The 24,126-nt window shown below is 47.3% G+C and overlaps 1 protein-coding gene across 2 annotated transcripts; it reads right to left on the bottom strand.

Annotated features, from left to right (window-relative positions):
* Positions 1-409: 409 nt before the first annotated feature.
* On the bottom strand, positions 410-23,899 carry slc25a38b (solute carrier family 25 member 38b). Of its 2 annotated transcripts, XM_041177822.1 has the most exons (9): positions 23,571-23,899; positions 22,610-22,671; positions 15,645-15,766; positions 14,315-14,399; positions 13,249-13,322; positions 11,051-11,156; positions 9,423-9,591; positions 7,788-7,954; positions 410-3,902 (listed from the first exon to the last, which is right to left on the bottom strand). In XM_041177822.1, the coding sequence occupies exons 2-9, from the start codon at positions 22,622-22,624 to the stop codon at positions 3,780-3,782; spliced, it is 861 nt and encodes a 286-aa protein (XP_041033756.1). In that variant the 5' UTR covers positions 22,625-22,671; positions 23,571-23,899; the 3' UTR covers positions 410-3,779. The 2 variants fall into 2 exon arrangements, with proteins under 2 accessions (XP_041033756.1, XP_041033758.1); XM_041177824.1 differs by lacking the exon at positions 15,645-15,766.
* Positions 23,900-24,126: the final 227 nt, after the last annotated feature.

Below are 24,126 nucleotides of genomic sequence, written 5' to 3'. Positions count from 1 at the left end.
AGTCTCTTACTGAGACTCCAGCTTAACAGCTCCCTAAAAGCCCTCAAATTTCATATCCAACAGACCATTCTTCAAGAGTCAGCTGGAACCCTTGAGTCAGCACAAAGAGGTTCCAATCTGATGTTTAGAAGGCACACACAGAGCTACACTTTCCAGCAACAGTTTATCTGATTGATGATAAGTACAGAACTCTGGCCCTTATTCTTCCCCTTCATTGGCCCTTATTCTTCCCCTTCATTGGCCCAGCTGAAGGAATGAACCTTGGAACACCTTGCCCAGAGGGAGATGGAGCAAAATCAAGGAACAAAAGATCATGATTTTAAACTGTTGCTGCTTTCTGCCAGAATGTTTGGAATTAATTTTTTACAAAGTGGATCTTCTGATTGCAGTCAGTTGTAAATGAGTCTGATTCACTGCAGGGATAGAGGGATCCTAACAGGCAACGCTGACATTTCTTGAAAGCATTTTTTTATCCAGTAAGGCAAAGGCTGGGCATTGCACAAAACTGCCTCCAGCAATTCTGATCTCTCCTCTCCCACCCAGTCCAGCACAGACTGTTCACCAGACTACAGACCAACTTTAAACAGAGGTGGTTTGGCACTGCCAACACCATTCCACTGTCATCATAGGGTGTGACAGGGGCAATGGACAGACATTGTTACATTTTCCTCCCTGCTCCCAGGACACTCAATGCCCTGCTGCACTTGTGACTGATGTAGCTGAGTTTCACCAATGGAGTTTTTGAGGCAAGGCAGCATGGGTCCTGAGGCTTGGTCTCGATCTAAATAGGCAGGAGATGAGTACAACCATCAGGAGCTTTACAAAAAGCAAGTTGTCTTTCCAAAACCCAACAGTATAAGAATGGCAGGGTGTCTCTTAACTTTCAACCATTCGCATTAAACAATTCATACAGCTCTCTATATTGGCCCAGAGACACTTATTGCACTTTTAATTTGCATTCAATATTTGTAAACCAACAATTACTGTTATTGTATTATTCAAACATTAGCATCAAACACTAGAATTAATCATAAAAAAATCACAGAGCGAGAAGTGTGTTTGGGAGCGTCTGTATGAGGAATCGTGCGAGTGTGTTACGGCAATGATCTCTGCTGCAACTTCACGGACATGGGAGGGGGGGGACCTCACACGTTAACCCCAGTCAAACTGGCCCCACAGCATCTACACAATGTGTGTGTGGGAAAAATGGGTTTTTGGGGAAGGTGGGGGGGGTTAATTTCAATAATTTCAAAACAAGAACTGAAGATTCAAAACTACCTCAGAATAAACCAAACATTCCGATCCCAGTGTAACACAATCTCAAGGGAGGGGATGATGGAACATTTCACAGGCACCATATGTGAAGGATCCAATAGCATCAAAACCTATGGGTCTGCACTATTGCCACCGTCAAGATTAGATCGTTCAAATAGTTCTCTTCAAGAGGTACCCCTGAGCTTCACATCCATGTAAAAAAAAATGAAATCCAATTTTCCCATTAACTTCCAGCTTCCACAATTTGCAGTTTAGGATTTACCCACCCGTGACACATCAGCACCAAGTCAACATTTTCCAAACATTCAGGCTCATAGCTTCACACAGAGGGCAAGAAATACAATTGGGTGAGGGGTGGAATGCGATGTTCATGCTTCTGTGGAAGGACTGGCTGGGGATAATGTGGCTCTTGGCTGGGAGATCTCAGCTTTAATGGGCTGTTTTGTCTCAACCAGACTGCTCTTGATACCAGCTTAGACATCAGAGATGCTACAGTGCCAGCACCAAATCCACTCATGACATCATGCCTGAGTAAAACAGATTCCAGGTCCTGAGTCAGCAGAAATTTCCAGTCTGTGTCAAACAGGAAGTCTTACACAATTAAACCAATGGATTTCAGAATACTCCAAAGTTCAGTAACTGCACAGTGTGACTCACACGCAAAGAAATAATTACAGTTCCATCCTTCCTCTCTGAAAAATTGTAACTAATTTTAACCCTTTCCTGGGCAGCAGTGTTCCCTCTAAGCTGCACACAGCTATTGGCCAGATACAAAGGTAATTTAGACGGATTTCAGCTGGACATTATGGAGATAAAAAATACCCTCTCACAATTCAGCAACTGTGTGATATTGAGATGAATTCTGCCTCATTATTGAAAAGTATATGATCCAATTTCCAATGAAACTGTCTCCTCTTCTCCTGCCTCTTTGCTACCTGCAAACTCTGCTCACTGGGTGTTCTCCAGCTCTTGTCCCAATCTAACTAAGCAGATCGATTCTAAACAGTTCTCTCTCCCTTCCCAATCTCCAGGCAAAAGGCCCATTTGGGGCCCTGCCCCATGGTGGCTCAATCAGCTTCTGCTTGCAGCTGTAAAAGGATGAGGATGTGTGGGCAAAGAGTGGGATGTATGGTTTTAATGAGCAGGTTCTTCACTGAAGACCAAGCTGCAGGATGAAAGTGGTGAAGGCTGGGGGTGGGAGGGGCCGAGGGTTGGTGGTCGGAGAACTGTGAGTTAGTATGGTGCAGAGCCACAAGTATTCAACCTGCGCTTGTGCTTCAGCTAATTGGGCTCAGGCCAATTGGAAATGCAGAAAGCTGAACACGAGGCTGCCATGAGATGTGCAGGGGCAAAGTGGAGTGGAGGGGCAAAGGGCTAAGGATCAGATTGGCTGCCACAATGACAAATACATGCGGTCTCCACGAGCACAGCAGTTACTCTTAACAGCTTCCTGGGAAATGAAATGGGTCACACGAGGTTGGTTTCCACAATTTCATGAAATAAATCGGTGAGTGTCCTCAGACTGTGGTTGGTACAGTGGGAGGCTGACTGAAGCTCTGATGTCTCCAGTCCAATGTACAAAGGATTAATTCACCCAATGGGCAGACTGGTCTTCCTGATTTGTCATTGAAGACACTGCCTCGTCCTTGTGTTATTGGACACCTAAGAGGCCATTCTTTCATTGTTGAGTACTGACTGGCTATTCAACCTCAGAAGGCATTGCAGCTTCTCCTGCCCTCTGCTGTCACCCATATGCCTGGATGGAGTTGGGGGTGACTTCCCCTCCACACAACTCAGACATGCTGAGACCAATTGCAGACCCCTACTGCTGACCCAGCTTAGACAACGGACTTCCTTGCCTGTACAACATGGCAAAGGGTGATGCACTCACCCACACTCCTTTCAGAAATTACTAGCAGGTGTTAAATGTGACTGAGGTTGTGAGGGTCACAACTGTTTACAGACAAGGGCAGCTCTGGGTTCTTGTACCTCATGCCAAGGGGGCTGACAGTAATCTTTCCCCAGTCTGTTAGTTAACCAGACTTAGTCCCCTCGATACAACATGACCAGGAGTTGTGCTCAGCTCCTGTTGAGTGGCTACAGTTGGATTATTTTAATAACCTCTGCCTCACTGCTCAGATTCCACTTGGTTCGGGGCCAGAAGCTCTGAAAAGTGATAACCAATCAGGAAAAGGTCAGGTCTGGGTCCAGAGGTACAAACAGCTGGCCTCTGCCTGTTACATAACTTCGGGAAACAGCAAATAGAGATCAACAGGTTACAAAACACTTGGCATCTGTATACATGTGCGTACATTTACCAGGAATTCTCTGGCACAGATTCAAACAGTGTAAACTCCACTCCGCTACGAAGCAAATTCTTTAAACCAAAATAAAAAGTACCATAATTCACTTTCAAAGACTCCAGGCCCACTGAAGTCTTGACAAGCAAAAACTTCACTTTCCCCTCCATTACCCAACAGTCCTTCGTTCAACTGCCCAGGTTTTCATGACTTGAGGCCCAACTTGGTCATCATCTGTTCATAAACTGTCCAGGCCATGGCTGCCATTAGTGACCGACGCAATGACCGAGGAACAGCACCCCGGAAAAAGCCCACCATGCCGTGGTTCTGAGGAAAGAAAGGGAGAGGAACATTGTTATGCTGCTAATGAATCATGTCAAGAGTCCATTGAGAAAGTGCTCAGTTTAATTCTTCCCCTTCGCCATGGTGGAGGACTATTCCAATACTCTCATGGCTGTCTTCCCACCTTGCACCCTCCATAAGCTCATCAGCTGTATGCTTGCTGACCTGCATTGGTTCCTGTTCCTCAAAGGCTTTCATTTTAAAATTCTCATTCCCCTGCTAAAAATCCCTCCATGGCCTTTCCTCTCTCTTATCTCTGCAGGCTCATCCATTCCTACAACCCTCTGAGATTCCTGCATTCTTTTAACTCTGCCCTCTTGTCCATCCGTTCCCCCTATTCCCCTCCCTTCCTTCATCCCACCAATGATGGCTGTGCTTTGAACTGCCTGGGCCCTAAGCTCTGGAATTCCCTCCCTAAACTCTCCTCTCTCCCCTTCTTAACGCGAACATCTTTCACCAAGCTTTTGGCCGCTTGCCCTAAAATCTCCATATGTGGTTCGATGTTGGTCTTCTGTTTGATAACACTTCTATGGAGTGGCTTCAGTCAGTTTACTACGTTAAAGGCGCTATATAAATGTTGTTGGCAGATAACCAGCTCTTAGTTCACTAGCAATACCAGCGCTGACCATTGGAAGGCTCCAAAATGGTTTCCTCTTCTGATGAAATGAGACATCATCATTTTCCCCAGCTCCCTTCACCTTTATTCCCACCCACCTACCAGTGACTGAGATCTCATTTAATGCAATGGTACCTGTACATTTATCTGAGTTACGTCCACTGCTCTTGTACTTTGTCTCCTCCTACAGTTAACTCCCATTACACCTCCTTTCGCTCCAGTTCAGACATCTCTCAGGATTAGGTGGACAGAGAGGAGGAGATCATTTGGAAATACAGAGGGCTGAGAGACTGTTTTGAGGGATGGAGGGAGGAAGCGAAGCAAAGTACTTATTGGAGGTTTGGGGGTGGGGTTGAGGGAGAATAAGCAGAAATTGATATGCACGGAGGCCTCTGGCTGAAGATCACTAACAAGGTGCTGACCAGAGAGAGTTTGGAAAGGGACGTGAGAATTTTGAAGTGGGTCTGCAGGGTTACAGAGGGCCAGCAGAGCTTGGTGTGAATGGGAAGAATGGTCACACGAGAAAGGAGTTGGGAGGGTGGAGATGAGAACATTGGAAAAGTCAAACCTCAAGATGTTGGGGAGACAGGTAGAGCTTCAGTGGAGGTGGGGATGGGCCAAGCAGGCTGGCAATGTGCTAAATAGGGAAAGCGAGTGTGCTGTAGGAGTACAGAATGAAATGGAGTTGGCAATGGTGGATTGGGAAAATACATTAAAAGATTTGATGGCAGACAGGCAATGGATAGTATTTAAAGAAGCGTTACATTGTCTACATCAAATGTAGTTATCTCTAAGACACAAAACCCAATAGGAAAGGTAAATGAACCATGGCTAACAAAATAAGTTAAAGATTTCATTAGATCAAAGGAAGTGACTTATAAAGTTGCCAAATTAAGTGGTAAGCCCGAGGATTGGGAACATTTTAGAATTCAGCAAAGGAGAACCAAGAAACTGATAAAGAAAGGGAAAAGAGAATATGAATCCAAACTAGCGAGAAACACTAATTGTAAAAGCTTCTTTAGGTTTGTGAAAAGGAAAAGATTAGCAAGGACAAATGTGGGTCCATTATAGGTGGAGACAGAAGAACTTATAATGGAGAAACTCAATAATTACTTTGTGTCTGTCTCACGGAGGAAGATACAAAAAATCTACCAGAATTACTAGGGAACTAAGGGGCTTGTGAAAATGAGGAACTGAAAGAAATTAGCATTAATAAAGTGGTAGTACACAAAAAATTAATTGGATTGAAGGTTGATAAATTGCCAGAACCAGATGAGCTACATCCCAGAGTGTTGAAGGAGGTGGCTATATGGATCGTAGATGCATTGGTGGTTATCTTTCCAAATATGATAGATTATGGAAAGATTCCTGCAGACTAGAAAGTGGCAAATATAACCTCACTATTTAAAAAGGGAGGGAGGGAGTTTGACATCAGTAGTAGGGAAAATGTTAGAGTCTATTATAAAGGATGTGATAACTGGACACTTAGAAAATAATGATTTGATTGGGCTGAGTCAACATGGATTTCTGAAAGGAAAATCATGGGGATTTGGACAGGCGAAGTAAATGGGCAAGAACATGATAGATAGAATATAATGTGAATGAGTGTGAAGTTATCAACTTTGGCAGAAAAAAACAGAAAGGTAGTGTATTTCTTAAAAGGTGAGAAGTTAGGAAGTGTTGGTGTCCAAAGGGACCTGGGCATCCTTGTTCATAAGTCACTAGAAGTTAGCATGCAGGTACAGCAAGCAATAAGGAAGGCAAATGGTATGTTGGCCTTCATCACAAGGGGATTTGAGTACAGAAGTAAAGATATTTTGCAGCAATTGTATAGAGTCTTGGTAAAATAGCACCTGGAGCACTGTGTGCAGTTTTGATCTCTTTATCTAAGGAAGGATACACTTGCCGTAGAGGGAGTGCAACGGGAGTTTCACCTGGAGATGGCAGGGTTGTCTTTTGAGGAGAGACTGAAGAAACTGGGCTTGTATTCTTTCAGGTTTCGAAGAATGAGAGGTGATCTCACTGAAACTTACAACATTCTTACAGGGCATGACAGGATGGATGTAGATAGGATGTTTCCCCTGGCTGTAAGTCTAGAATCAGGAACACAGTCCCAGAATAAGGGGTAGGCCATTTAAGACTAAGGTGAGGAGGAATTTCTTCACTCAGAGTGGTGGAAGCTCAATCATTGAGCATGTTCAAGACAGAAATCACTAAGATTTCTAGATACTAATGACATCAAGAGATATGAGGACAGTGGGGAAAATGGCGTAGAGGTAGATGATCGGCCATGATCTGTTTCAATGGAGTAGCAGGCCCAATTCTGCTCCAATTTTCCTATGGAGCAGTACACAGAGGTTGCGTATCTTCAGATTTTGTACAGGTGGGTGACTGGCAAGACTGACTGAGGCGGGACCAAAGGCATTTTGGTTTTGACAGGAATCAAGAAGAGCAGTTCCACTTTTATTAGTGAAGAAGATTTAAATTGGTTTGTGATTTCATTTATTAAATTAGATTAGATTGAAATGGAATGGGTCTGTATTCTCTGAAATTTAGAAGACAGGCAATCTTACTGAAACATATGGGTTGTGAATCTTTGAAATTGAGCATATTCAAGTCTGAGATTGACAGATTTTTGGACACTCAAAGGAATCGGGGTTAGGATCATCAGCCATTGAATGGCAGAGTAGGTTTGAGGGGCCAAATGGCTTCCTCCAGCTTCTATTTCTCATGCTCTTGTCAGACAGGCAATTGGAAAGTAGACATCAGTCATGAAATCTGGAATACCAGGAACACAGGAAGCCAGCTCCAGACTTGTAGATGTTATTGCTGAGGGATAACATGTAAATAAGGAAGAACCGAGGGGCTAAGGTTGAAGCCCAGAGGTACTCTAGCAATGAACTGTAAGTATGGGTGGTTACTGGGGATAGGTAGGAGCAGGACCACAGGAATATAGAAGGGAGCTAACGGAGGAAATGGGATTGTCACAGGTCAGAGGTTAAAGGCAAGTGGTCAAAGGGATGAGGGCTAGGTAAGGACAGGAACATCTCTACAAGAGGTGTTGGGAGACTTTACCCGGGGCCAGTACAGGACCAAGTTTATAGTAGAAGCCAGAATAGAGAGAGCAGAAGGGGCTGTGGATGGTATTAGATAACAACAAGATTTTAATCTACATTTGAAGAGGAAGGATTGGTTGAAGATAAGGGATCAGTCGGAAAACACAGCGGAAAATGAATGGCGCCAAATGGCTGTACCTCGAAGATGAAGATGATGGTGTGTCTGACATGTCGGTACTTCTGGGGAGAGAGCTGCATATGCGTTTTTATGACATCAGCTGGCTGTGTAGCCAAAGATGCCAAAATGCCTGCGAAGATGCCACAGCTGAAGTTGATCAGAGGGACAACCGGTGTGTCAATCCGTTCTGAAAGATAGAAGCAAAAATCAGCTTTGGCCATACAAAGCAATCCAGACATCTCCTTTTGAGATCTCAATCACCTCCAGTCAATTAACACACTTGTCTATCTCTCCATGAACCATTTTGTGTAGAATCCACACTACTATTCACAAACTTGACTTGTGGTCACGGTTTTCCCATTAAATACTATGTAGACATTACCCATTGCATTTCACTCTTGTCAACTGTCACAATGTAGTTGCAATCACAAAAAAAGTGCCTATTTGGAGCAGGTCATAGAATATTACAACACAAATGGAGGCCATTTGAAGAGCTGTCAAGATCAAACAAGCTCCTCTCTGCTCTGTCCCATAGCTTTGTAATTTTTCTCTTTTTAAGTATTTAAGCAATTCCCTTTTGCAAGTTAATACTGGATCTACCATTCATTCTACTGCCCTTTCAAACAGTGAAATCCAAGTGTTGCATTCTTGCATGTGAAAAAAATAGTATGTCATCTGACAGTGGGCAGCTTAGGGTTTGTAATAGATAAACTTCAGCCTGAACGATCAGCTAGATTGGGTTGTTAGAGGGGAGGTATCAGTAGTGTGAATTCTTCACACAGCATGACTTTTTTTTTATTCATTCATGGGATGTGGATGTTGCTGGCAAACCAACATTTTATTGCCCATCCCTAATTGCCCTTGTGAAGGTGGCGGTGAGCTTGTTTCTTGAGCCACTGCAGTCCATATGGTGTAGGTACAGCCACAAAGCTGCTCCGGAGCGCCAAGCAGGCTAAGCACCACCTCCTCCACCTTAACAACGTCCTGTTCTACCCAGCAATTTGTGCTATCAGGCTGTGCACTCTTCATAGTGGAACATCCCACTGACATTCAGTGCCAGGACTCCATAAAGGGCAAGATCGTGAATGTGGTCAAACCCAGTGATGGTTCCCCGCTCTCCCAAGTACTTGGTAGATTCTCTGGGAGATGCAAGGAGAAAATTGGAAATCATTCTTGGTTGGTCTTCCTTGGACACAACACCAAGGTTTGACAGCAGGCAAGGAGTGCTGACCTATTTTAAAGTCAGAAATTCTGTTCCTTATGTTTATACTTCTGTGAGAAATTCCTGTGTCCACAGTTATAACAGAAACTGCTCAAGTAAAACCTGTCAGTGTAGTTACACCTGTTAACCGATGTTGGTTCTGCAGCACCTCCCTGATGGAATGGTGTAATTACATTGGAATTTATTATGAGATTGGGGGAATTTTTAAGGTACAATGGAGAGAAGTGGATCCTTGCCTTTGCCACAGTGCTAGAATATCACATGTTGTACAGGGCGAGTAGAGATGGGCAATAAATGCTGGCCTAACCAGTGGCGCTCATATCCCGTGAAAGAATTTTTTAAAAATAGGTGCGCTGTAAGGACTATCTGTGCCAAACACGACCCCACCCCCCATAAGGTACTTTCTTTAAGGCAGTATCAAGACCACACCCACCTTCAGGCATTGCTTTCTTGGTCTGTGTGTAAAACATAAGGTAAACCCCAGAGAAGGGGGCATCACGCAGGAGTGTAGCCGTCAGTCCGCTGAACAGTGCTCGCGTGCCCTCTGTCTTGTAGATATTTCTCAAAGCACCAAACACACTTTCATACCGATACTTGCCGCTCTGCAGACATAGACACATGCACATTCATTTTCTCTTCCCATGTCCTGATTTCCCATCTCCCTGTCCACAGACACATCTAGTTAAAGAAGTGATGATTTCATGCAGGGGAGTTTCCAGGTCAGCATTCATCCCTCAACCAACATGTAGTAACAAATTATCTGGTTATCACAGTATTGCTATTTGAGTGATTTTGCTCTGCACTGCCTGGTTGCCACATTTGCCCACCAAATGCCTCACAGCTCATCAGGCTGCAAATCCATTGGCTGTGAAGCGCTTTGGGAGATCCAGAGGATATTAAAGGCTCTATTACAGATGTAAGGTCGTTCTTTCCAACATCTCCAGGAATCTCATCGTTCAGGTGTTCAAAGTCCAGCAAAGGCGGCAGCCATTTTGTTGCACAATGAACAACCCGTCAAGTTGATTTTGGCCAAAGGGGAAACATTGCTCAGGGACAAATGAGGACACATGCTGCTCTTTTTCAAACAGTACCAGTGATCTTTAACGCCTGCCTGAATGCGCAATCCTAGTTCATGCCACAAGGGAACCTGGGCAGACCTGGATCTTGATGTCCCTGGCAGTCCCAGTTGCAGCCTGTTTGACTTTGGGACATTGCTGGATGCTTAGAGAAGGGGTTGAGCGGAGTGAAGGTTGTTGGAGGGTGGGGTCCTGTCTGTGCCTTTCTCTGGCTCCCTCGTACTGTTAGCATTGGGCCAGCCCCAGCAAACACATCACAAGCGGAAGTCCTGCTTGCAATCTCCTGACTGGGGCACAAGCTCATTTGTAACTTATTAATCAGAACACAGCTCAAAGCCACATTAGCAAGAAGGAGAATGTCTTGGGGAGAGGGTGTGTGAGAGACTGAAGGCATAGCCAAAGAGCTGGGTTTTCAGGGGACTTTAGAAAGGGAAGGTGGTGAGGGGGCAGTGAGGGTGGTGAGATTATAAACCATTTGGAAGAGGGATCTAGAGGTGAAGGTGTAGAGGCTGAAAGCAGAATTAAACAAGCCAGGTATTGGTGTATAAAAAGAATGAACTCCGGTCCTATCCCAGAAATTCGGAACAGCCTTTCCATTTCCTACAATGAGCTGCAGTGTCCACTCAGAGGCAGTTTAGTGCTTTGCAGGCCAGGCCCACTGGAACTGGGGGCCACACATTCTCATTTCACATTGGAGACAGCCAGCCACAAGAGTAGTTGGTTCCCTCCCTTCAGCCTGGCCTTCCACAGCCTTCTTTAAAAAGTCCTGTTCCTACCACTTAATTATTCTGCTTTCAGTTTCAAGCCATGTCGATGTGCAGTGTGAGGGGGGTATAATATTTACAGCACCAATCTGTCCAAGGAAAGGGCCTGCATGTTAAATACCGCACCCCCCCCAACCACCTGCTACACCCAATGTGCCTGCTACACATCCACCAAACAGCTTTTAAAAACCCTACAGTCAGGACGTGGCGTCAAAACTCACCTCGTATCGAGTCTTCACCACGGTCACGGGCAGCATGCAGATGCCCGCCACTGTGCGAGCGCTGGCGCCCAAACCCACCGACTCCAGCGCCGTTGGGCTTCTCTCACTGGAGAGGAAAAACAGTTTTTAAGAAATCATCACTGGGCGGAGGGTCAGCCTCTCGTGGGCCGGATGGCTGGGGGTGGGGGGGGCTCAGATTTTGGAGACATGGAACCTCAGGGGTGTGGGGAAAGTAAAGGCTTCCACCCTGATATGATCCAGAATGCTCTCCACCCCCTTCCCACCACAGCCAACTGACTGTCCCTGCGATGGGTTACTCTTGATGTTTATTCTGAACGGACTGTGCAACCTGATTGATGCTTCAGGGGAGGGGAGGGAGGTGGTTTCAGGCACAGGGCAGAGCTCCAGCATCATATATACCACCCCCACCCCCTCCACCCCACAGGGAGCCACATCCCTCCCTCGACATTCCTTTGGAGTACACCTCTTTATGTTCAAGGCTTCACTCCCAGTTACACCAGCTGTATACATGACGTCTTAAAAACAAACCAATCAAAAGCAGGAGCTGGACCTTCAAAGATTCATCAGAACTGTCCTGGTGTCACCCTAGACTTTGTGGGAGCTTCAAATTTTCCACTTTCCAACTGTCCTTCTGAAGAAACTAAAGACGTGGAGACCCACTCCCTCAATGAGTCTGGAGATGCCCTCCCTATTCTTATAGAGCTCCCTCTTTTATAAATGCTCTAAACAGAGCATATATGCTCAGAGCACATATAGCATGTGTTAGATATAAAGTAAAGCTCCCTCTCACTGTCCCCATCAAACACTCCTAGGGTAGTTAAAGCGTGGGGTAAGATACAGAGTAAAGCTCCCTCTACACTGGCCATCAAACACTCCCAGGGCTGAGAAAGCAGAGGGTTAGATACAGAGTAAACCTCGCTCAATGCTATCCCTTACAAATACTCTCAAGGCAGGTACATCATGGGGTAGATGCACCAAACTACCCTCTACATTGCCCCAGCACCCAAAAAAGAGCCCATCCTGCAATAAGCACCATCCTGTGGCTCCAATGATTGCTCCCCTCCCCATGGTTTGGTGCTGAATCGAACGTTCAATCCGTGCTAGTTAGGAAACTGCCAAGATACAGGGCCTGAACTGGTGAGGCAATCAGAGTTGGACTGCCGTTCCGCTCCTCCTTTCTTACCTGAAATTTTTTTTGATCTTGTCTTGCCTGACCTTCCAACTCAGGCCGGGTGCGATCCCTGCAGTGCAGCATGTCCCCAGGGCCTAGCGTCGAGGGCAGCTCAGTCGGATACAAGGAGGTCACGCCCACCTTTTTTAAATGGAACTAGCTGCCATAAACCAGGAACATTTAAGGTTCGGCCAAGTTTAAATGTCTTCACAGGCCAGGTATACGGTAAGTGGGTAGGATTTGGGGATGGGGGAGTCAGGTCTCAAGTGAGTGTCAGGTTGGGCCTCAGATTTGGGTGGCAGGGTGAGGGGTGGTCAGGTCAGGTCGAGCCTTGGGGGAGTCGGGCTTGGCTGGACATGGCCTTGGGGGGAGGGGGGGGGGGGGGGGGGGGGGGTGTCAGGTTGGATCTCAGGGCGGGGTGGGGGGGGAGCGAAAGTCAGGAGTTGGGCTGCAGGGGCGGGAGTCCTGATTGTAGGGGGAATCCCATGGAGGGGGGAGGCATTCCCGGAATCCTAAGGGGTGTGGAGTCCCAGTGGGAGGGGTAGTTGGGGGTGGGGGAGTCCAATGGGCGTTCGAGGATGTGGGAGGAGCCCCATGGAGGGTCAGTATGGGTCTGTACAATAGTTATCCACCAGTTAGAAGTGGTTTTAATCCTTCTAACTTTTTCTGGGTAACTATTGATGTGTCACAGTCAGAACCACTCAAAGTTTGTGATCTAAATCACATTTTCGGGTGGTTCCCAATGCAGGACAATTGCCCATGGGAAGTCTGCACTTCCCAGGCAATTGCTGTGCAAACCTTACCTGGGAATTTTCAGGGGGGCGGTAGTTCCCCAGCTCATCTTTGGGGTACCCCCAGATACAACACTCTGGAGCTCAGAAACTACAGCCCACAATTTCACATTGAGCAGAGAGACAGACAGGCAACATCCTGGAGTGGATTTTGAACCCAGGTTTGGAGCTAAAAGATCAGCGTGATGAAACATCCTGAGGTCTCTTCTTCTCACCTGAAGAAATGCTGCTTCATGGAGTAGAGCATGCTGAAGTAAATCCCAACTCCGGGAATGCATCGGACAAACGACTGGACCGAGGGAGATAGAGATAAAAGGAGGAATTGGATGTGAGGCTCATAACTTGTGGGTCAATATATACAATCACAACACAGTTTGTAAAACATGCTAAACATTGTAGGAAAAGGCAGCTTTGGTCCCCTCCCGGAGTGCAGGTGGGAAATGGGTACATGGCAGGTCACGCCCGCTGATGGGCAATGGGTAAAGCTGCTGCTGCCACTGACCAGTTTACACCTACATCACACAGACACAGAAGATTCCAGGTTCGATCCCCGGTCTGTGCTGGTTCCAGCCAAGGGACATTGGCTGGTCCCAGTGGCCTTGGGTCAGGGGGATAAAACATATAGGCTGGGTAAAGTGGGGTAAGGGGAGAAACACAACTGTGGTACACCTCTAGGGATAGAGAAAGGACAGGACAGGGGAATAGGGCAGCACTTCGGCAGCTAGCACCAGGACAGGATCAATGGGCCGAATGGCTTCCTTTGCCGATTCAGTTTCTCTGTTTCAACTCCAACCCATGGAACATCCCGGGCTCTCTTATGAGAAATTCGTTTGATTTCACAGGAGCAGAAGGAGGCCATTCAGCCCCTTGAGCCTGTTTTGCCATGGTCAAACCATATCTTAAGTCCATTACCTGCCTTTGCTCCATTTCCCTCTGCACCCCCAGTTTATCTCCACCCCCCAACCTTCTTTTCTGCTGAATAGTTCTCGTGGCACCTCACTCTACACACCCAAACTGGCTATTCAAATATGAAGAACCCCATCATCAAACTTGATTCTGTGCTCATGTGGACACTCCAGAGGAACTGTCAGGACAGAGATAAGACTGAGGTTAGATCTCACCCCACCCCAAGGCCCTATCACCTTAGTCAGGGACACTCAGGTTGAATGAGGCATTCCCACAGCTGCCTGAGCAGCAGATACTACACTTAAACTGCATTTTCCATAAAGAGGTAGAACACAGGGTAAACGCACACAGATGCTGAATCCATCACTCACGTACCGGAGAGACTCCTTTCCAAAGTCCAATTATTCGCTCGGTGCGAATAACATTCAGCAAGATGGCAATCATTCCAACTCGCCCAGATCTAAAAGACATAAAAATCCCCAAATAAAATCTCCTGGACTACAAAAGGTTAACCTGCTGTGTTCTGCAACGAGCATTTGTTGTGGCTTTTGGGTGACACTCTTATGGGTTTAAGTCCCACTCCAGAGACTTGAGTCCATAATCCAGATTAGGGGAGTGCTGCAGTGTCACTGATGTCATCTTTCGGATGAGATGTTAAACCGAGGCTCCGTCTTCCCTCTCAGGTGGATGCCTAAGACCCCATGGCACTTGTCCAGAAGCCAGGGAGATCTCCCTGGTGTCCTGGCCAAACATTTACACTTCAATCGACATCATCAAAAGAGATTATCTGGTCAACATCGCATTGCTATTTGTGGAATCTTGCTGCGTGCAAATTGGCTGCTAGCATCCACTTCAAAAGAGTGACTACATGTCAAAAATAATCTGGCAGTGAGAACCATTTTGTGATATTGGGAGTGTGAAAGGCGATATGTGCAGATTCTTAAATGCATTTCAGATTTCAAAAGCATATTGCACTTCATCACATTGTCCCTTTCCCCCCAGATAACATATAAGCCTGTTGGGCAAGAGGGCTATCGAAGAGAAGGGTTGGAGTGATATGTGACGTTTACCCCCCCACCATTCTGTTGTGCATCTCCAATACTGGGTTAGGAGATGGTCTGGATGGTATAATACTCTCTGTCCCTTCTATTCCTAACTGTCTCCTCACCCTTGGAGATGCCCATGTGGTGGGCTTACAGAGCCAGAGACACCCACACACCATTCAAGGCTATTCGACTGCATAGGGCATCACAGTCAAGTTCCAGTGTTCACAAACTGACATTTTCCAGCAGGGTTTGCAGGACTACTCCCCCAGGGACATGGAAAACAAAATCTGTCTCTCCAGCTGTGGACCAGCGGACAGCCTCAAGCCCCAGGGCTTCAAGTCTGAAGGTGGGAGGAGGAGTGGTGGGGGTGTCAGCTATGTGAGGGGTGCAAGCAATGAGCTAGACAGACTGTTTCAGCAGGACAACACTGCAGAAACACTGCACAGTAAACTCATTGCTCTCAGAACAGTGTTGGACAGGGAGTGAATTCAACTGACATTGCTCCTACCCATAGGCTTTGTTACTGACCTGTGACCCCGAGACCACTTACTCCCCCAGTACCCGGAACCACACACTCTCTGAGAGTACCCATTCTAACGGTCCCTAGGAACCCCCAGTCCCAGAGTCCCAGGGACTGCCCCACCCCTGTGAACACGTACCCATTCACAGAACCCTGCACAGTCTGGAGGCGAGTCTTCACCAGGTCGAGGGGCTGGAAGAGCAGCGTTGAGCAGGTCCCACTCAGAGAGCCACACATGAAAGCTTTCAGCACAGGGTGACACTGGGAGGGGGGGGGAAGCAGAGAGAGGAAAACATTAAACATGGATCGACTTGGCAGAGGAAGAAATGCCAGAGGCTACAGCTTGAGGGGCGCCAGTCCACATCAAGTACACATGACCCGAAGTCGCTCCTGCTGTTACCGCCTGCCACTGGTGTGCGTTGGAAGGATTTACAGGTTAATACTCAACCCATTTGGTCGCACTATGAACACACTTTCCCTGGCCATCAATTCCTGGGGTAGAACTCGAATCTGGAGCTTCTAGCTCAAAGACAGGAACACTACCCACTGCACCACCAGAACTCCCTTTAATGTGATACAGAACCAGTTTACACCCCTTAAGGGGCAAGAGTTTTACTTGGCAAGGAAAACAACCATGAACAACTGAAGGGATAACTGAAAACTAAAAGAAAAAACATATAAAAATGCAAAAATAACATAGGGTCTGGCGAATAGGGAGGCAATGGCATAGTGGTATTGTCGCTGGACTCGTAATCCAGGGACCCACGGTAATGCTCTGGGGAGTTCGAATGCTCTCGGGGTTCAAATCCCACCACGGCAGATAGTGGAATTTGAATTAAAATAAAAATCTGGAATTAAAAATCTAATGATGACCGTGAAACCATTGTCGATTGTTGTAAAAACCCACCTGGTTCACTAAGGTCCTTTAGGGAAGGAAATCTGCTGACATTACCTTGCCTGGCCTACATGTGACTCCAGACCCACGGCAATGTGGTTGACTCTTAAATGCCCTCTGAACAAGGGCAATTAGGGATGGGCAATAAAAGCTGGTCTAGCCAGCGATGCCCACATCCCATGAATTAAAAATAGGAATGGATAAAGGGTGACAAAACAGATAGTAAGAACTACAAAAAGGGAGAATGAAAGGAAACTTCCAAGGATTATCAAAATTAACATAAAAACCTTTACAATTACATAAAGATGGTTAGGAACAGTGTGGATGCCTTGAAAACTGGTAACAGTGGTACTGTAAATGAAAATAAAGAAACGGAAGACATGTTAAATAAATACGTGCGATAGTATTTGCAGAAGAGCAACAGGATATCATGACGGCCATCCCAAGGAAACTAATATTGAATAAGGGACAGGGACTCACAAAAATTAACATAAGCAACGTAACAACAATGAAGAAAATAAGCACTAAAGAGTGACAAACCCCCAACATCAGATGGTTTCCATGCCAGGGTTTTAAAAGGCAGTAAATGAGAACATTGCAAATCACCTAACCATAATCTTCCAAGTTCTCTCTCTTCAGGGACTATTCCTTTAGATTGGAAAATTACACACATCACTCCATTATTAAGAAAGGTGTGAGAGAGATGACAGAAAATTATAGACCAGTTATTCTAACATGTGCTGTTGGGAGAGTCTACAATTGAGGGTGGAGTAACTGTACATCTTGAAAATACTCAGCTGATCAGAGAGAGCCAGCATGGATTTGTAAAGCCTAAGTCACGCTTAACCAACCTGTTTGAAGTTTTTGAAGAGGTGATGAAAGTACTGGCCAGGGGAATGTCTCTGGATGTCATCTATGTGGAATAGCAGAAGGCACTTTATCAAGTCCCTCAAAACTTCATTTCTTCATTCTTTCATAGGATGGGGGCTTCATTGACAAGGTCAGCATTTGTTGCCCATCCTTAATTGTCCATTTTGGTTTGCTAGGCCATCTCAGAGGGCAGTTAAGTCAACCACATTGCTGTGGGTCTGGAGTTACACGTAGGCCAGATAAGGCAAGGAAGACAGACTTCCTTTCCTGAAGGACATTAGTAAACCAGATGGATTTTTACAACAATCGATGATGGATGTTATGGCCCCATTACTGAGACTGGCTTTCAATCCCAGATCTATTAGTTAAATTTAAGTTGCTGCCATGGTGGGATTTGAACCCATGTCCCCCCACAGAGAACTAGCCTGGACCTCTGGATTATGAGTCCAGTGACATTACCACTATGCCACCATCTTCCCACTATAGTAAGCTAAAGTTGAAGTCCATGGAATCGAGGGCAAATTATTGACCGGGCTAGGAGACTGAGTGGCGGGACACAGAGTAGAGATTATTGACAAGCTAACTGGCAGGATGTGATTTGTGGTAGCCACAGGGATGTGTCTTGGGGCTTTCGTCTGGTCAACATATCTATCAACAACTGAGCTGTCAGGATAAAAGGTCACACATTCAAGTTTGCTGATGACACCATGATAGGCAGCATCGTAAGTAGTGCAGATGGAAATATTAAATAACGAAGATCGAGTGAATGGGCAAAGCTGTTTCATATGGATTTCGATGTAGGCAAATGTGAGGTCATTCACTCTGAACCCAGGAAAATACAACAGGGGACTTCGTAAATAGTGAAAATCTACTCACAGTGGAAAGTCTAAAGAAATTTGGAGGTCCATGTATAAAGATCATTAAAAATGTCAAATTGAACATAATCAGTCAGGAGGACTAGAATACAAGAGGGTAGAAGCCCTGGTTAGGCCACACCTGGAGTAACTATGAGCAGTTCTGGGCACCACACCATAGAAAGGATATATTGCCCTTGGAGGGAGTACAGTGTGGATTTACCAGAACGATACCTGAACTTTAAGAATTACACAAACCAGGGTTGTATTCCCTGGAATTTCAATGTTTATGGGGTGATTTGATCAAACTTTCCAAGATATTATGGGGAACAGATAGGTTAGAGAGAGAAAACTGGCTGGGGAGTCTAGGACCTAGGGGGCAGAGTCTAAAAATTAGAGTCAGACCTTTCAGAGTGAGCTTCGGAAACACTTCTACACACAAAGGGTGGTTCCATAAACAGCAACTGATTCAAGATCAATTGTTAAAACTGACAGATCTTTGTTACCGTAAGGTGTTAAGGGATATGGGGAAAATAGCTGGCATACGTGGAGTAAGGTCACAGATCAGCCATGAGTTTGTTGAATGGTGAATCAGTCTCAAGGAGCTAAATGGCCTCCTCCTGTTCCTATGCACTCCTTCTGGTACACATTCTAACCACTCTCTGGATAAACACATTTTTCCTGAATTGCCTATTAATTTGTCAGTGATTACCTTATATTTATGGCCCCTTGTTCTAGTCTCTCCTACAAGTAGAAACATATTCTCTGTGTTTAACCTTTCGAACCTTTTCATGATCCTAAAGACCTCTGTCAGGCCACACCTCGGCCTTCTCTTTTCTAAAGAAGAAAGCCCCAGCCTGTTCATCCTATCCTGATAGGTATAACCTCTCAGGTATACCATGATAGTAAATCCTTCTTGTACCTTCCCCAGTACCTCCTCCGCAGGGACTCACCAAGGCTCCTTCAACAGCACCTTCCAAACCCACCAACTCTACCACCTAGATGGACAAGGGCAGCAGATGCATGTGAACATCACCACCCTTCCTTCACTGTCACTAGGTCAAAATCCTGAAACTCCCTCCTAACAGCACTGTGGATCTACCTACATCACTCGGACTGCAGTGGTTCAAGAAGACAGCTCACCACCACCTTCTCAAGGGCAATTAGGGATAGGGATTAATTGCTGGTCTAGTCAGGGTGCCCACATCCTGCGAAAGAATAAAAAAGTAGCTCAATATGCAGTCTGTCAGCTGATTTGCTCTGAGGGAGCTGTGATGGATCCAAGGCTGATAACGGGGGGGCAAATCAACAGGGACAGGCTCATTCAACCTTTAAATGTTGTCTTAGCATCCCTAATGGAAAAATGCATGCGCACGGGCGTTCAGGATTGCTATGGGTATTCTGTGAGGCCTTCCACAGTTCAATAATCCATGACACACATAGAACTGGAATGAGGTAGAGCAGGAATTCCAGAAAGCAGTGGAACAGCAGCTGCCGTCTGCATTGGAAGTTGACACAGTGGGAAGCTGTCTTAATTTTGGAAGCCTGACTGCAGCAATAACTAACCCAGAGTTACAGCATCAGGGTTCCTGGCCAGGGTCAAAGGGCAGCAGCTCGCGGACCCTTCTTCCCAACATGCAATGCACTACAGGGGGCAATTCAGGACGTGGACAGCAGCTTTCGGAGATGACTCAGATTGGCTAACATCAAACCCACTGAGACTCACCCCCGCCCACCCCACTCCACCCTCAGTTGTCTGAAATCCCATGGGGAACAATTATTCTTCAGCCAGGTGGCTGTTTCTTGCGTGAATAGTCAGGCACCAGCTATTCACCTATTGGAGCCATTACGACTGAGCTCATCCCTGTTTTCACCCGACAACCATTTGTGTCCAGGGAAGAGCTTAGCTCTTCACCCCAACCTCTGACCCATAAACCCTGACTCTGCGAGTTTCCATGTCTGTTAAATTCAACATCGCCCTGGGCATTTAGGTGAAATCAGTCATCGAAACTCAAGCAAACAGAATGCACTACACTGGGACTCGTACTGGGGTGTGGGCATCATTGGCAAGGCTGGCATTTACTGCATACGCCCGTTGTTACCCCAAGAGGGGGCTGAGTCTGTCACGTCTGACTCTGTAAATATAGGTCGGACCAGAAAGGGTGTCAATCTCTTTACTCTGATGGAGTTAGTGAAGTGGTTAAGTTTCTTCTGATAATCTGACATCTCACAAAATTACAAATCCATTTAACTCAGTTTCACAAAAGGTTGACGAACTGAATTTATGGACTCTGGCTGCTAGTTCAGGCCCGTAACCATTACAGGTATCGACGGCAGAACTGGCAAGCAGCAGATATTCTCCCAGTTATAGATGGTTTCATGTACTTGGTCAGAATCTTCACGCTGTCCTATTTAATCCGTCAGCTACATGCCTGGCCCAGAAACAGGAAACCCAGCTCAGTGTTTCCTGAACACAGAGGGAGCCAGGAAAAGGGAGCCAATCACACAGCAAGGAACAGAGGGAGTGGCAGGGGCACGTCTGGCATCTGTGTTTATGTGAGGCGGAAAGAGAGAGAGACAGAGACAGAGAGAGAGAGACAGAGACAGAGAGAAAGAGAGAGACAGAGAGAGAGAGAGACAGAGAGAGAGAGAAAGAGAGAGACAGAGAGAGGGAGACAGAGAGAGGGAGACAGAGAGAGAGAGACAGAGACAGAGAGAGAGACGGAGAGAGAGAGAGAGGGAGAGAGAGAGGGAGAGAGAGAGGGAGAGAGAGAGGGAGAGAGAGAGAGACAGAGAGAGAGAGACAGAGACAGAGAGAGAGAGAAAGAGAGACAGAGAGAGAGAGACAGAGAGAGAGACAGAGAGAGACAGAGAGACAGAGACACACCGTCCGTCTCTCTCTCTCACTCTATCTCCCTCTCTCTCTCTCTCCCCGTATCTCATTTTCTCCCTCCCCCTGTCAGTCTCTCTCTCTCTCTGTCAGTCTCTCTCTCTCTCTGTCAGTCTCTCTCTCTCTCTATACGTAGCTGATAACTGTATAGTTTTGAGCAGTTTGAGGCTGTGAGTATTTCACTCACCTCACCCACAGTGATACTTTTATGCTCCTTTCATTTGCTGTTTTGCAGTTGAAACAGACCCCATCCCCCATCCTCACTCTCCAGTTGCTCTTGTCCTTGTGTGCAACACAATCTGAAATGGACCAGGCTCAGAAAAGCGCAGCAAGATCACGCCAAGCAGTCGGGTTGAACACAAACCCATATCTGACCTGCCCACGGGGTGAATCCTAGCCCCTCAGAGAGGCAGAGAAGACCCAGCACCATCAAGGCAAAACGTTCCCCCCCCCCCCCCCCCCCCACCCCCCCAACCCTCCCTATCCCCAGCAGCCCTTCAGATCAATGGAGGACACACTCCCCCAACCCACTCTGGTACGTGATCCAATGACCACTCTCCGCATGTGAACTTGGTCTATTTGCCCATGGGGAGCATCTAGCTGAGGTGAGGGGTTTGTGAGCAGCAACTGGAATGTGGGTCCAGCCCAGTCATCTGACTCACCTACTCCTTGCCCAACTAATCCAGGGAGTTCAGCTGGTCTGTCAGTTCACCCTTGCTGGGAATCCCCTTCCTAATCCCAGAGAGCAGGATGGAGGAGGAAGCTGGGGACATGGGGGGTGCAGAGTCTGACTCCACTGTCCCGCTGGCTGACATCAGCCGGTGTATCTGAGACTGGGGTTCAAAGCTGGGGAAACCTTGCTGTGGGTGCTCAGCGTGTGCTGGAAAGGGGGATGAATGCCGCACCTGTTTTTATTCCGAAACGCATTTTGCCCCCTCGGGCCAGGCAGCAACCCCACCTTCCAGGAGCGGGTATCGGTGCAGGGAATCCACGGTACAAGCTGGATATCAACCTCCCTCCCCCACCATCCCCAAATCCTGGGCTAAAGGGGTTAAATCATGAAGCCAGATTGCATAGACTTGTGTTTCCTTGAGTATAGAAGATTAAGGGGTCCGAACTGAGGTGTTGATGATGATTTAAGGTTTTGACAGGGTCAATAGAGAGAAACAATTTCTTCTGGTGGGTGAATCCAGAACAAGGGAATGTGGTTAGGGGTGGGCTACACAACGTTGAAATTACAGCCAGGCCATTCAGGGGTGACCTCAGGAAGCATTTCTCGACACAAAGGGAAAGTCATTCTCCCCCACCCCCCGCGAAAAACTCTTGAGGCTGGGGCTTGGGCTGGGGCAAATTGAAAATCTCAAATTTATTTTAGGCTGAGTTAGACAGATTTTTGACTGACTAGGGAGTTGAGGGTTATGGGGGTCAGACAGGAAAAAGGAGTTGAGACCCCCAACAAGATCAGCCATGATCTAACTGAATGGCGGAGTGGACTCGAAGGGCCAAATGGTCCAACGTTCCTAACCCCCAAAATCACCAACACCCTCCCCCCACCCCCACCCCCACCCCCAGTTAAACCAAAGGCATTCACTTACCAGGAATACTTCCATCTTCTCTTTCTTCTTCAGAGTACGATCCTGGATTAACGACCTCAACACTTGATTCATTGAAACAAACCAAAAATGAAAAAAGTAAAATTACAAAATCCTTCGATTTTAAGCAGGGAGAAATGACACCCTCCCTGCCCTCCTCCCCGAAGGTCCAGACTGTCAACCTCCAGGAGTCTCCGCAAACTTGTCAGAGTGGGGGGGGAGTAGATGATCCCTGATAGACTGTCACATGAGGGTCAGAGAAACTTAATTAAAATATAATCCAATATTGGAATGAGGATAGAAAAAGGGACATCCCTTAAAAAATAAAACATGATTTCCCTCCTGTTGGGAGGGAACTGAACAGAAGAAAATTGGTCCATTTTCTGTTAAAATGAAACATTTTAAGTCATAAAAGCTGGAGTGATGGGGCCACGAGGGGCTGAGCTCAGTTTTACCTGGTGTCCTGGGCTGGGATCAACCCCCACCCCCACCCCCTGATCCTGGGATCAACCCCCACCCCCACCCCCTGATCCTAGGATCAACCCCCACCCCCTGATCCTGGGATCAACCCCTACCCCCAGATCCTGGGATCAACCCCCACCCCCACCCCCTGATCCTGGGATCAACCCAACCCCCTGATCATGGGATCAACCCCCCACCCCCTGATCCTGGGATCAACCCCCACCCCCACCCCCTGATCCTGGGATCAACCCCCACCCCCACCCCCTGATCCTGAGATCAACCCCCACCCCCACCCCCTGATCCTGGGATCAACCCCCACCCTCACCCCCTGATCCTGAGATCAACCCCCACCCCCACCCCCTGATCCTGAGATCAACCCCCACCCCCACCCCCTGATCCTGGGATCAACCCCTCCTCTCCCCCTGATCCTGGGATCAACCCCTCCTCTCCCCCTGATCCTGGGATCAATTCCGAGTCTCCCAGACTGGATTCAGTGCCTGACCTTGGGATCCAGTCTTGGGATCAGTTCCTGGGTTTGGGATCCGGAGCTGAGATCCTGAAGGGTGGCCTGGCCTCTGTCCCTGGGATCTGGTTGATCCAGTTTCCCTGATCCTGAATTGGGATCAATAATCGATCCTGGTTGAGTCTCCAAATCCTCTCAGTTCCTAATCCCAGATTCCGGGTCGGTGAGGTGATTCTCCTTCACAACACTTCATCTTTGACTTTCCCTCTCCCCCGACTTTGAGAGGCCGGGAATCCGCTCCTTTTCCCCGCGGCTCCGGATCTAAACTCCGGCTCCGGGACCCCTTCGCTCGATCTAAACCGGTTTCAGCTGCTTCTGCTCCTGGACCGCGCACGTGGGCCGCGACCGCCGCCTGCCGGCTCCAGGCGGAGACGACAAGGGGGCCGGGACCCATGGGTCGCGACCGCCACCTGCCGGCTCCAGGCGGAGACGACAAGGGGGCTGGGACCCATGGGCCGCGACCTCCACCTGCCGGCTCCAGGCGGAGACAACAAGTGACCGGGATAGATGGGCCGTGACCGCCACCTACTGGCTC

The sequence above is a fragment of the Carcharodon carcharias genome, chromosome 31 (genome assembly GCF_017639515.1).
Source record: "Carcharodon carcharias isolate sCarCar2 chromosome 31, sCarCar2.pri, whole genome shotgun sequence".
In the NCBI taxonomy this organism is placed as follows: Eukaryota; Metazoa; Chordata; class Chondrichthyes; order Lamniformes; family Lamnidae; genus Carcharodon; species Carcharodon carcharias.
The sequence above is the reverse complement of the archived record's forward strand: the minus strand, read 5'-3'. Positions and strand labels throughout refer to the sequence as shown.